Here is an 11,314-nt window from a genome sequence, read left to right as displayed (position 1 = left end):
GAGAATTGCCTGAACCCGGGAGGCGGAGGTTGCGGTGAGCCGAGATCGCGCCATTGCACTCCAGCCTGGGTAACATGAGTGAAACTCCGTCTCAAAAAAAAAAAAAATTTTAAACATGCATCTGTGCAGGCGTCACATGCACGTGAAAATAACTAAGATGAAATGTCTCAGGCCTTTCATCCCACTTGGAGTCTCAGCTCTGAGTCTCAGCAGGAGAGAGAATATGGCAGGGCCCTGTGGTGCTGGGGGGTCCCCTGGGATCGGGTGGGCTGCTGAGTGCCCCTAGCGTCCGGGCCCCAGGCTTTGAGTCTTCTGTTTCCCAGGGCAGAACAGCTGCATACCTTCGCCAGCGAGAGCCTGGATGCCTCCACCTCCACCTCGGTGCAGCACCTCATCTGTGAGTCCTGGGTGGGGCCCCCTTCCCTTCCTTCCCGAATATTCAGGCAAGGCTGGATCCCAGCCATCCCATCCCCACCCCACAGCATTGCTTCCACTGGCCCCTACATTTCCCCCAGGAGGTTTCCACGCGTACCTCTCTCGGTGCTGTGCTGCTGTCCCTAACCACAGGGGCCCTGCTCCCAGCCTGTCCTGTTCTTCCCCTATCTCAGTTTCCCTCTCAGTGGCGACGCTCACTCCTTTGTTGTTGGGGAAACCAGGCAGCTCCAAGCGTGGCTGGATCCTGTGGGCCCTGCAGACTCCCGGCTCCCCATTTAGGACTCTTCGAGATGAGCTGTTGTCTACCTGGCTGGCGTCTCTCACCTTTCGGGTTGGGGGACATGTGAGGCTCCGGGATGGGGGTTGGGAGGGTGTTGGGGACAACTCCCTCTCCTGGACTCAGGAAGCCCCTGCCAGGGTGAGAGGGGGCCACTGGGAGGGTCCCCTGGTTTTCACAGAGAGGAGTGCCAGCTGCTTTTCCTAGAAGGTGGAACAGCAGGTCACTGTCCTCCGGCACACAGGTGCTGAAGGGCCCACGGGGACCCTCTCACATGAGCCCCCTCTCCCGCAGCGCTGCACCGCGCAGTCATGGTGGTCCTGCCCCTGAGCTGCTCCTCGCGTGCGGCTGGATCTGCGGACTGCTCAGCTCCCTGGCCCAGAGAGAGCCTCTGCCGCTCTTCACCTGCTGCTGCTTCCTGTTGGGGAGTGAGTCTGGGGCCCTGGGGGAGTGGCTTCAAAGATGGGGGCTGGGCCATAGGTCCTGGGAGTGGGTGCTGCTTCTTCTGTTGCCCTTGTCCCCTGCTCCCCTCTGGACTGGCGCTGATCTGGGGATGGAGCCGTGGCAGGCAGCTCCCTGTGTTCCAGAAGTTAGCCATGTGTATTCGTTCTTCCATTGCTATAAAGAAATGCCTGAGACTGAGTAATTTATAAAGAAAAGAGGTTTAGGCCAGGCGCAGTGGCTCACGCCTGTAATCCCAGTGCTTTGGGAGGCTGAGGTGGGTGGATCACCTGAGGTCAGGAGTTCAAGACCAGCCTGACCAACATGGTGAAACCCCATTTTTACTAAAAATACAAAAATTAGCTGGGCTTATAAAGAAAAGAGATTTAATTGGCTCATGGTTCCGCACGCTGTAGGGGAAGCATGGTGCTGGCATCTGCTCGGCTTCTGGGGAGGCCTCAGGAAAATGACAATCATGGGTGGAAGGCCGAGGTGGGGAGCCAGCGTTTCCCATGGCCGGAACAGGAGGAAGAGAGAGTGGGGAGGTGCAGCATACTTTTAAACATGGGATTTGGGCCGGGCACCAAACCATAGCACCATGATAGGAGCAGGGCTTCTGGGTCAGAGCCTGGGGCAGGGAGGAGCACCAGGGTCCAAGGCTCTCGGCATGGCGGGCATGAGGGCCTCCAGGGCAAGCCAGGGTCTGCTCTGCTGCATCAGATCATGCTGGGGGCCTGGGGAAAGCCCCTCATCACTGCCTTCTCCTTCCCAGACTGTCCTGCTGGGAGGAGCAAGGGCACGGGGGTTTGGCACAGACGAGGCAGGGCCAGGAATAAAGGCAAGTGGGACGGGGCACCAGAGGCTTCAGCACTGACCCCAGCATAAGCTGAGACCGTAACCAGTAACCACCCAGCAGCTGACATGGCTCCAGCTCCCACTGCCTGCCAGGTGCTGGGCCATGTGCTCCTCCGAAGGCCCCCCAGTCCCAGCTACAAGTGAGAGCTGCGAGGCCTGGAGAGGGCCGAGGCCAATGAGGTCCTGGGCTCCCCTCCACCCCTGCCGGTGCCGTCTCCTCAGTTTCCACCAACTGCCCAGCATTGGCTGTGCCTGAAGATGGACTGGGGGCTCCTGACAGCCCGTCCTCAGCCACCTCTGTCATCCAGGGCCAGCCTGAGCCAGGCCTGGTTGCGTCTCAGGCCAGCTCCACCATCAAGGTTGTGGCCACAAGGAGCAGACTGCCCACGGCTGGGGGCGCCCTCCCTGCTTCTCTGGGCTTTAGGGGAGGCCTCTGTCACTGAGGAGGCCCAGTTGGGAGCAGAGATTGAGGAAACCAGCAGCCTTGGTGCTGGTCACAGGCCGCAGGAGGACAACATTGAAGCCAAGGTCTCCTCTAGACAGTGAAATCAGGAAGAATCCAAATGACCTGACCCTGGGCCCACCTGTGAGTTTTCAGAATCCAATTAAGAGGACCTTGGAGAGCCAGTGACAGGAGTGATCGGGGTGGAGTTGTAACAGGGAGATGGTGACGGGAGGGACGGGGTTAGGGTTGTAACCGGGAGATGGTGATGGAGAGCGTAGTGTCTGTGTTTTGCGTGGGAGTGAAGGCACCAGCTAGGGGGCAGAGGGTCTGGAGGCAGCTGGTGGGTGGGTGGGGGCTCCACTGGGACTCCAGCCTCCCCAGGCAGAGGGGCCTCCACTCTGAGAATAAGGGTCTGCTGTGGGCCGAAGCAGAGGGCTCTCAGGATATCACACCAAGGGCACCTACCTAGGGTCAGCCCGCCCCTCACCCCTCACTAGCACTGCAAGTATGTGGAGGGAGATGGGGGTTCACAGATGGATTGAGCGCCCTTCCCTGAGATAGGATCATGGGGAGCCTGGGGGACGACAGGGCCTGGGGTGACAGAGTTCTCTAGAGTTGCCCAGCTTGAGGTTGCAGGCGCCCGCTGGGGAGGCCTCCTTCAGGAGGTGGGAGGCGGGAGGCTGGGAGAGAGGCCCGCCGGGAGCTGAGCCCAGGCCCTTTCACTGGGAGTCGGGAGGTGCTTCAGGTCCCAGCTTACCCTTCTCCTTCATTTTGGGAGAAAGGCCATGTCCTCCTCCAGGCTAGAGGAGGCAGCTGGTGTTTGGAGAGGGCTCAGCTGGTGGGCAGCCTGCCAGGAAGTGGGGCCCTGGGCTGCAGCTGAGACCCGTGCAACAGGCAGGGACAGGCACCTCCCACCGCGTGGTCAGCCTCCACTGCTGGGGCTGGGTCACCCCACCCCTGCTGCTCCCAGGGCCCATTTCATTCAATTTGGCTTCACATTCTTCCCCAAATTAAACCCGTCCTTTCTGTCGCTGCACTGCCCGCCGGGCCGGCCGCCGCGTGTCCTCCGTCCCTCGGCCTCCCTCCGTCTTCTCTTCCCGCTCTCTCTCCCTCTCTTCTTCCCAGGTTTGGTTTCCAGGAGGAATTGCAGAAGAGCAGGCTGGGCTGTGCCCCTTCTCTGGGCATCAGTGAGATCTGGACCTGGCCCTGAGCATCAGCTTGGGGCTGTTGTCTTCTTTTGGCTGGGTAGTACCCAGAGGGGACCCTGTGCACCCAGGAAGTGCCTGGGGGGAAGTCAGGGCCACCTGCCCACCAGCTAACATTCCCTACAGCTGGCACCAAGGACAGTCTTTCTCGTCAGCCGGAAGCTGTGGGAAGGGGGTGGCAGTTTGGGCCAGTTCCTCCAAGCCCAGTAGACAGGAAAACACCCTGGAGGCACCGGCCAAGGCCCCTGCCCAGCTCTTTGCTGGACCCTGAACTGCCGGATGAAACCTGGCACCCGCCACCCTGTGCAGAGCTGGCTTCATTCCTTTGACAACAGTTTTGACCTTGTGGAGAGCAGGAGGGAGGAGCTAGGAGAGCCCAGGGCAGGCATCCTCCCCTGAGGAAGGGCCCGAACTCAGAGCTGGGAGGACAGGGGACACTGGAAGGAGAGTCAGAGGCAGGGGGACATTAGCCCCAGAGGTAGGGAAGGTGTCAGGAAGAGGAGGCCGGGAGTGCAAGGTAGGGACTCTGGTCAGAGCTCTGGGCAACCCTGCTGCCAGCAGAGGCCATGGCTGTGTGTGTGCATGTGTGTGAATGTGTACAGGTGTGTGCAAATGTGTACAGGTGTGCATGTGTGAATGTGTACAGGTGTGCATGTGTGTGAATATGTACAGGTGTGTTTGTGTGTGTGCATGTGTGCAAATGTGTACGTGTGTGCATGTGTACAGGTGTGTGCATGTGTGCAAATGTGTACGTGTGTGCATGTGTGACTGTAGAGGTGTGTGCATGTGTACGTGTGTACCTGTGTTGGAATGTGTACAGGTGTGTGCATGTGTACATGTGTGTGTGTGTTGGAATGTGTACAGGTGTGTGCATGTATGTGCATGTTTGTGAATGTGTACAGGCGTATGCACGTGTATGTGTGTGCATATGTGCAAATGCGTACGTGTATGTCTGTGCGTGTGTATGTGTGCTGGGGGCCATGGAGGGTGCAGGGTGTGTGGGGGGCAGTTCTGTGAGCAGGAACCATGTTGAGGGGCAGGTGGTGCTGTTTCAAGGAGGCTTTGCAGGGTAAGGTCTCTGGGGTTTGAGGACTGAATTGGAGCCTCTTAAAGCTCCACTCCCCGGCATGCAGCTGAGCAGCTGTAGCCCTGTGCAGACCCAAGCAGGAGGGGTGTCTGGGAGAGTCACCAGCACAGGAAGGGTGGTGGGCGGCTTGCAGCTCTGCCTGAATGCCAGTGGAGTCGGGGCTCGAAGCCATGTCTGCAGGACCACCTGGGCCCGTCAGAGCAGACACAGAGCAGCTGCCCTCCCATCTCTCCCCCAGGTGCCCCGACCCTGGCAGGGGTCAGCATCTACATCAGGTATGCATACCTGGCCTTCACGGAGACTGCACGGCAGCACGGCCCGAAGCATGTGCAGGGTGTTCACGTCAGCTTCAGCTGGTCCCTGGCCCTGGCCTGGGGCTCCTGTGCCTCGGAGGCCCTCAGCGGAGCCCTCCTGGTCTCAGCCGCTGAGAACCCCACTCTGTGGTCATCTGAGTCCCCAGCAGGTGGGGGAGAGGTGAGAGGTGGCTGAGCTTCCGTTTGTACGTCCTGGGATTGGGCGGTCAGGGCCAGGGCCCCCATGAGAGGCTGGAAATCCCTTCCCTGGGCCTGGCTGGGGTCCTGGCCAGGAAGGAGCCCTGGAGGTAAAAAGGGGTGGGGGCAGAGCCAAGAATCCAGCTCCTTGTGTGTCTCCCTAGATATTTGGGGAGGCTCCCCTGCCCTGGACTAACTGGTTTAACTGCCCCTTAGTGATGAGAAGAGTTCAGAAAAGAGGAAGTAAGTGGTCCAGGTGAGGCAGAGTTGGATGGGGGTGCCTGTCAAGGGTGTGGCCTGAACTCGCCTCTCCCCCTGCAGGCACAAGAGCCAGTGCTGCCTCCATTCCCGAGATGTCCCTGGGAGAAAAGGAGGTGTCTGTTAAATGCCTCAGCGCTGGGTGCCATGCTACTCTCCAGTCCCGCAGTAGCCCTACTGAATGGATATCCTGTTGTACTGGACCGAGCGTAGAAAGTTAGCACCAAGACAAAAGTATGCCAGATTGCATAATAAATGACAGGGTCATTTATTATGCCGGCGACCACAGAGGACTCACATCTCTCCAACCTGTGGCGTCGAAAGGAGGGTGCCAAGACTTTTTATACCCGAAAAACCACCTTGGGAGTGGGGGTGAGGAGCGGGGATGGGGATGAAAAGGTTTCTGACATTCCAAGGGCCAGGGGATTCTGTGATTCACCTCCTGGGCGGAGACGAGGGTGGGGGTCTCCGGACATTCCAAGGGCCAGGGGACTTTTGTCCTTCTGTTTGTTACTTCAGTGGTTTACAGAAGTCAAGACACACATTTGTTTACACATTGTCCGGGTGGTGATAGAAGTCACAGATCTTAGTTACTTGTTACAAGTCACAGGAGCCAGGATGGAATTAAGCTGGGCTGCTTATTTTAGTTATTACCGGTAAGCAAAGGCTAGCAATTCTGACAGTTACCTATAAGAAAAGGCAAGCAGCTTTACATAGTTTGCAGAACAAACTAGCGGCTCTATTTACAGAAGCCAAGACCAGCAGTTATTGTGAGGAGAATGGCGCAGCCGTTACAACTTATTTAAAACACAGTTTTGCATTTTATAAAAATGGCATTGCTCAGGTTCTGGCTCTAGTCCAGCACAATATCACAATCCTACATCCATTTTACAGAGGGGGAGACGGAGGCCCAGAGCGGCAGAGACACTCACCCAGATCACCTGGAGCCAGAGAGATGCCGTCTCAGGCCGTGGCCTCCGAGGCCTCTGTTCTGTCCACTCTCCCGGGAGGGCAGGCTTGGTGGGTAAGAGCTGAGAAGAAGGCATGAGAGGCCCCTGCAATTTGCAGGTGTGGGGGGGCGAGGATCGGACCAAGCCAGATGTGTCCCCCGCCCCATCCCGTGTCTTCAAGCCTGCTAGGTACTTTTCACTGAGCGCTTCCGGGCAGAGCAGGCGCACAGACCTCTGTTCTTGTCCTGGGACAGGCCACTGCTGCTTCTGGCCCCAACCCTTCCTCTCTGCAGCAACCTGGGGGAGGTGTGGAGCTGACAGAGGTGGAAGTCCCAGAAGGGTGGGGTGGGTGTGTCACTCCATGGTGAAGGAGTTTGGGACCACTCCTTGCCTGCCTCAAAGTAGACGTGGCTGAGGGGGCTTATTGGCCACAGTGGCCAGGGCTGCCTAGGGTGGTGCAGGGCTGGGCCTGCAGTTTGAGATCCAGGCTTGTTAAATGGAGGGCAGAACCATAGGTAGGAGGGGCTCAGCTTGCAGGCCCAGGCCTGTAGGCCCACTGCTGGTCCCAGGGGGAGACAGTTCTCACACACTTGAGTCGCCTGGGGCCACAAAGGCTGGGGCACGCCCACCGTTATGCAGATGGACAGTTGAGGCAGCTGCAGAAGGGTTCCCAGGGCCTGTGTGGTGGTCTGTTTGGGGTTTGGGGGCCCTTCCCAAGTTGAGAGCTGTGCTAGGGAAGGTGGTGGCCTCTCTTGGTTTGGTCTCTCTGCCCCCCCTACCCCGCCCCGCCCCTAGGTCTCTTTATTGATTCAAAGGTTAAGGAAGCTCCTGGGGGCTGAAGGGGGTGACACAGTTTTGGTGGGGCCCAGTGAGGACAAAGCTGTGTGGTGAGTGGGGCCTCCTCTTCCTCCTGGTGTTTGAAAGTTTACCATTCCGGCCGGGCACGGTGGCTCACGCCTGTAATCCCAGCACTTTGGAAGGCCAAGGTGGGTGGATCACGAGGTCAAGAGATCGAGACCATCCTGGTCAACATGGTGAAACCCCGTCTCTACTCAAAATACAAAAAATTAGCTGGGCATGGTGACACGTGCCTGTAATCCCAGCTACTCAAGAGGCTGAGGCAGGGGAATTGCCTGAACCCAGGAGGTGGAGATTGCAGTGAGCCGAGATCACGCCATTGCACTCCAGCCCGGGTAACAAGAGTGAAACTCCATCTAAAAAAAAAAAAAAAAAAGAAAGTTTACCATTCCATGTGGGAACATTGTGCCAGTTTGTCCTTACATGAATCACTTGTGCTGTGTGCCATATAAGCCTTTTATTTTTCTTAGAACTTTTAACAATAGGTAACATATGCCCGTCTATCACAAACATCGCAAAGGCAAGCAAACACTGTCACCAGCTGTCTGTCCATCCAGAGGTGTTCCGTGAACGAGTGCGTGTGAGTGTCCACGTGCGTGTTTGTGTCCACCGTGAAGTCATCTGCGGACAGAGTAGGACTACTTCTTATTCCGAGGTCAGCACAGCAATGGGGGGTCCCTGGGTCTCTGTGTTGGAAACGGGGGCTGGCTTCCTCAGCATATCCTCTCAGCTTGGGAGGAAAGGTGTGGGAGGGCTCTTCCTCTCCTCCTGGCCCCCAGTCTCTGTTGAGGAGGCTTCTCCTGGGGGTTTCCTGGGAAGCTAGGGGTGACTGCCTAACTTCAGGCCTCTCATGGCAGATGGGCTTGGGCTCTGGGGATATGACACTGGAGAAGACACACCAGGGGCTGCTGGGATCACCAGAGTTCCCTGAGAGTGTGTGGGGGGGAAGGATGCGCTGCTTGCCCTTTCCCCTCCAGAATCGACCCTCCCACCTTGCCTACACGTGTTCTGGTGGGTGTGGAACTCAGCCAGGCCACGCGACTCCTTCACTCTCTGATTGGCCAGCCACATCCCTCATCCTCTGATTGGCTGACCCTCACTCTCTGGTTAGCTAGTAGACTCCCTCACTCTGATTGGCTAATTGACTCCACTATCTGATTGGCCAGGTGATGCCCCTCATGCTCTGATTGGCCAGTAAGTGTTCCTGACCCTCTGATTGGCCAGTTGACTCCCTCACTCTCTGGCTAGTCTCCACAGTGATTGGCCCAGGGGTTCCGTCTGTTTTCACGGTTCTCTGAGTGTCAGGCTTTGCAGCTGGGATTAACCGGCGGATGAATGCCTCCTCCCTGGGAAGAGACAGTGCATGGTTCAAGGTCACTGGGAATAGACAACATGACATCAGGCTCAAATGGTGCTGCATTATTTATGGTAAGAGGAGACAGCCTGTGCACCAAATCCTCTTGCAATGGTGGTTCCCACAGTTGGATTCACTGGCCCAAGTGGCCCTCTTTCTTTGATTTTTCTTAGAACTTTTCAAAATAGGTAACATAGACCGGGCACAGTGGCTCACGCCTGTAATCATAGCACTTTGGGAGGCCGAGGTGGGTGGATCATCTGAGGTCAGGAGTTCAAGACCAGCCTGGCCATCATGGTGAAATCCCATCTTTAAAAAAACAAACAAAAAAATAGGTAACACATGCCCATGTGTCACAAACAGTGCAAAGGAGAGTAAACACTGTCACCAGCTATGTGCATGTCTGTCCATCCAGAGGTGTTCTGGGTGCGTGTGTATAAATGACTGCATGGGCCAGAGACAGACGAGACAAGCCAGAGACAAGCCCTGACTCAGAGGCCCCTGCCCCCGGCATTGAAGGCTCTTCCTCCTCTCACCACAGCAAAGCCCTTTCTCCAGGGACGGCCCAGCTCCACCCGGTCCTGGGCCCACTTGCAGCCCACTCTGGCAGGTTTATCTACATCACATGGTGGGTGCCCCCATCAGGGGCCTGACCTCTTTAAGCCAGGGACCTCTCATGAGCTCAGGCCCTATGCCCAACCAGCATTTATTAATGTAGTAGGCAACCCCCAGGAGAGCCCCCATCTGTCCTCATCTCCTGGTGCTCAGCCCTCTGTAGGCCTTGCCACACTGAGTCAGAGCTGACTGGGTGTCAAGTAGGAAGTGGCAGCAGGTGAGGAGATCATAAAAAGGTAGCTCCTGCCTTGGTCTCTGAGACTGCTCATGCTAGGGGAAGCCAGCCATCGGACTGTGGAGACAGTCAGGAAGCCCCGAGGGGATGCTCACGTGGACAGGACTGAGGCCTCCGCCAACAGGAGCAGCCGTGTTATAGCTGTGTGAGCGCACCACCTGCAAGAGATAATTCAGATAATGCTGTTCTCGCTGAGGTCTTGACTGCAACCTCAAGAGAAACTCCAAGCCAGAACTTTCCGGCTGTAAGCCACTCCCAAATTCTGCCTCTCCCCACCCATTTTTTTTTTTTTTTTTTTTTTTTTTTTTTTTGTTTTTTTTTTTTTTTTTTTTTTTTTTTGGAGACAGGGTCTCATTCTGTCATCTAGATTGGAGAGCAGTGGCTCTATCTCAGCTCACTGAGGCTCTGCCCTCCAGGGCTCAAGCGATCCTCCCACCTCATCGTCTCTAGTAGCTGGGACCACAGGCATGAGCCACCACACCTGGTTACCTTTATTTATTTATTTTTTTGAGGTGGAGTTTTTGCTCTGTCACCCAGGCTGGAGTGCAGTGGTACAGTCTTGGCTCACTGCAACCTCGGCCTCCTGGGTTCAAGTGATTCTCCTGCCTCAGCCTCCGAGTAGCTGGGATTACAAGCGCCCACCACCACACCAGGTAATTTTTGTATTTTTAGTAGAGACGGAGTTTCACCATGTTGGCCAGGCTGGTTTTAAACTTCTGGGCTCCAGCAGTCTGCCTGCCTCGGCATTCCAAAGTCCTGGGATTGACCACAGGTGTGCGTGAGCCACCACACCCAGTCCACTCTCCAATTCCTAACCCACAGTGCTATGGGAAATAATGATTGTTGCTTTAAGGCACTATGTTTTGGGATCATTTGTTATGCAGCAATGGATAACCAATATAATGCACCATTCGGCCGTGCGCAGTGGCTGACACCTGTAATCCCAGCACTTTGGGAGGCGGAGGTGGGCGGATCATGAGGTCAAGAGATGGAGACCATCCTGGCTAACATGGTGAAACCCTATCTCTACTAAAAATACAGAAGCTAGCTGGGCGTGGTGGTGCATGCCTGTAATCCCAGCTACTCTGGAGGCCAAGGCAGAAGAATCACTTGAACCTGGGAGGCAGAGGTTGTAATGAGCCGAGATTGCATCATTTCACTCCAGCCTGGTGACAGAGTGAGATTCCGTCTCAAAAATGTGTGTGTGTGTATGTGTGCGTATGTGTCTGTGTGTCTGTGTGTATGTGTGTGTCTGTGTGTCTGTGTGTGTATGGTGTGTGTGTGTGTGTGTGTGTATAAAGTGCACTTTTGCTGGTACTTGCCCCAGACAGGGCAGTATGGGAGACATGGGATTACAGGGGTTTAGAGTTGCTGGCTTTCTTTTGATTGTGAGTTACCACCTTCTCAGGCACAGAAGAGCAGTTCTGGGGCCCTGGGAGCCCCTGTATACTGGATCTTCCCAGAGTATGGATCTAGATTCTTCTAAGAGGAGGGACAGAGGGAGGCTCCCCTTTGTCTGTCACATGGACTCTTCTCTCCTCACACTCGCTGAAGTCCAGGATTTCCCCAATGCTGTGGTTTCTCAAAGCTGTGCCTCCAGTCCAAGCCCTCCCCTGAGCTTGGCGTTTGTATTCCTGGCAGCTTCTTAACCACCTCTTCTGGGATCTCAGAGTTAACACTCTTAAGCTGAAGTCTCTACTTGACCATTCTAAAACAAATCCTCCTTCTGGGATTCCTATTAAGGGCTTTGCAAAGCACTGATGTGATTGTACATCTCCCATCTTAATACACACACAGATTCATATACA

The 11,314-nt window shown here is 55.9% G+C and overlaps 1 protein-coding gene and 1 long non-coding RNA gene across 2 annotated transcripts in view; both read left to right on the top strand.

Moving 5' to 3' along the window:
- Positions 1-5,621, top strand: part of TMEM235 (transmembrane protein 235) — a 12,177-nt gene extending 6,556 nt beyond the window's left edge. The window contains 7 exon segments of the mRNA XM_017524688.1: positions 324-341; positions 344-397; positions 1,007-1,042; positions 1,045-1,140; positions 4,984-5,167; positions 5,169-5,219; positions 5,558-5,621. Of these exon segments, the coding sequence (XP_017380177.1) occupies positions 324-341; positions 344-397; positions 1,007-1,042; positions 1,045-1,140; positions 4,984-5,167; positions 5,169-5,219; positions 5,558-5,621 (503 nt within the window).
- Positions 5,622-7,820: 2,199 nt separating this feature from the next.
- Positions 7,821-9,787, top strand: LOC119470587. The gene is made up of 3 exons (XR_005199512.1): positions 7,821-7,957; positions 8,830-8,844; positions 8,992-9,787. It is a non-coding gene; the product is annotated as an uncharacterized LOC119470587 (long non-coding RNA).
- The last annotated feature ends 1,527 nt before the right edge of the window (positions 9,788-11,314 follow it).

Source organism: Cebus imitator, unplaced genomic scaffold, assembly GCF_001604975.1.
Source record: "Cebus imitator isolate Cc_AM_T3 unplaced genomic scaffold, Cebus_imitator-1.0 Scaffold36, whole genome shotgun sequence".
Classification (NCBI taxonomy): Eukaryota; Metazoa; Chordata; class Mammalia; order Primates; family Cebidae; genus Cebus; species Cebus imitator.
This window is presented reverse-complemented; position numbering and strand designations above follow the sequence as displayed.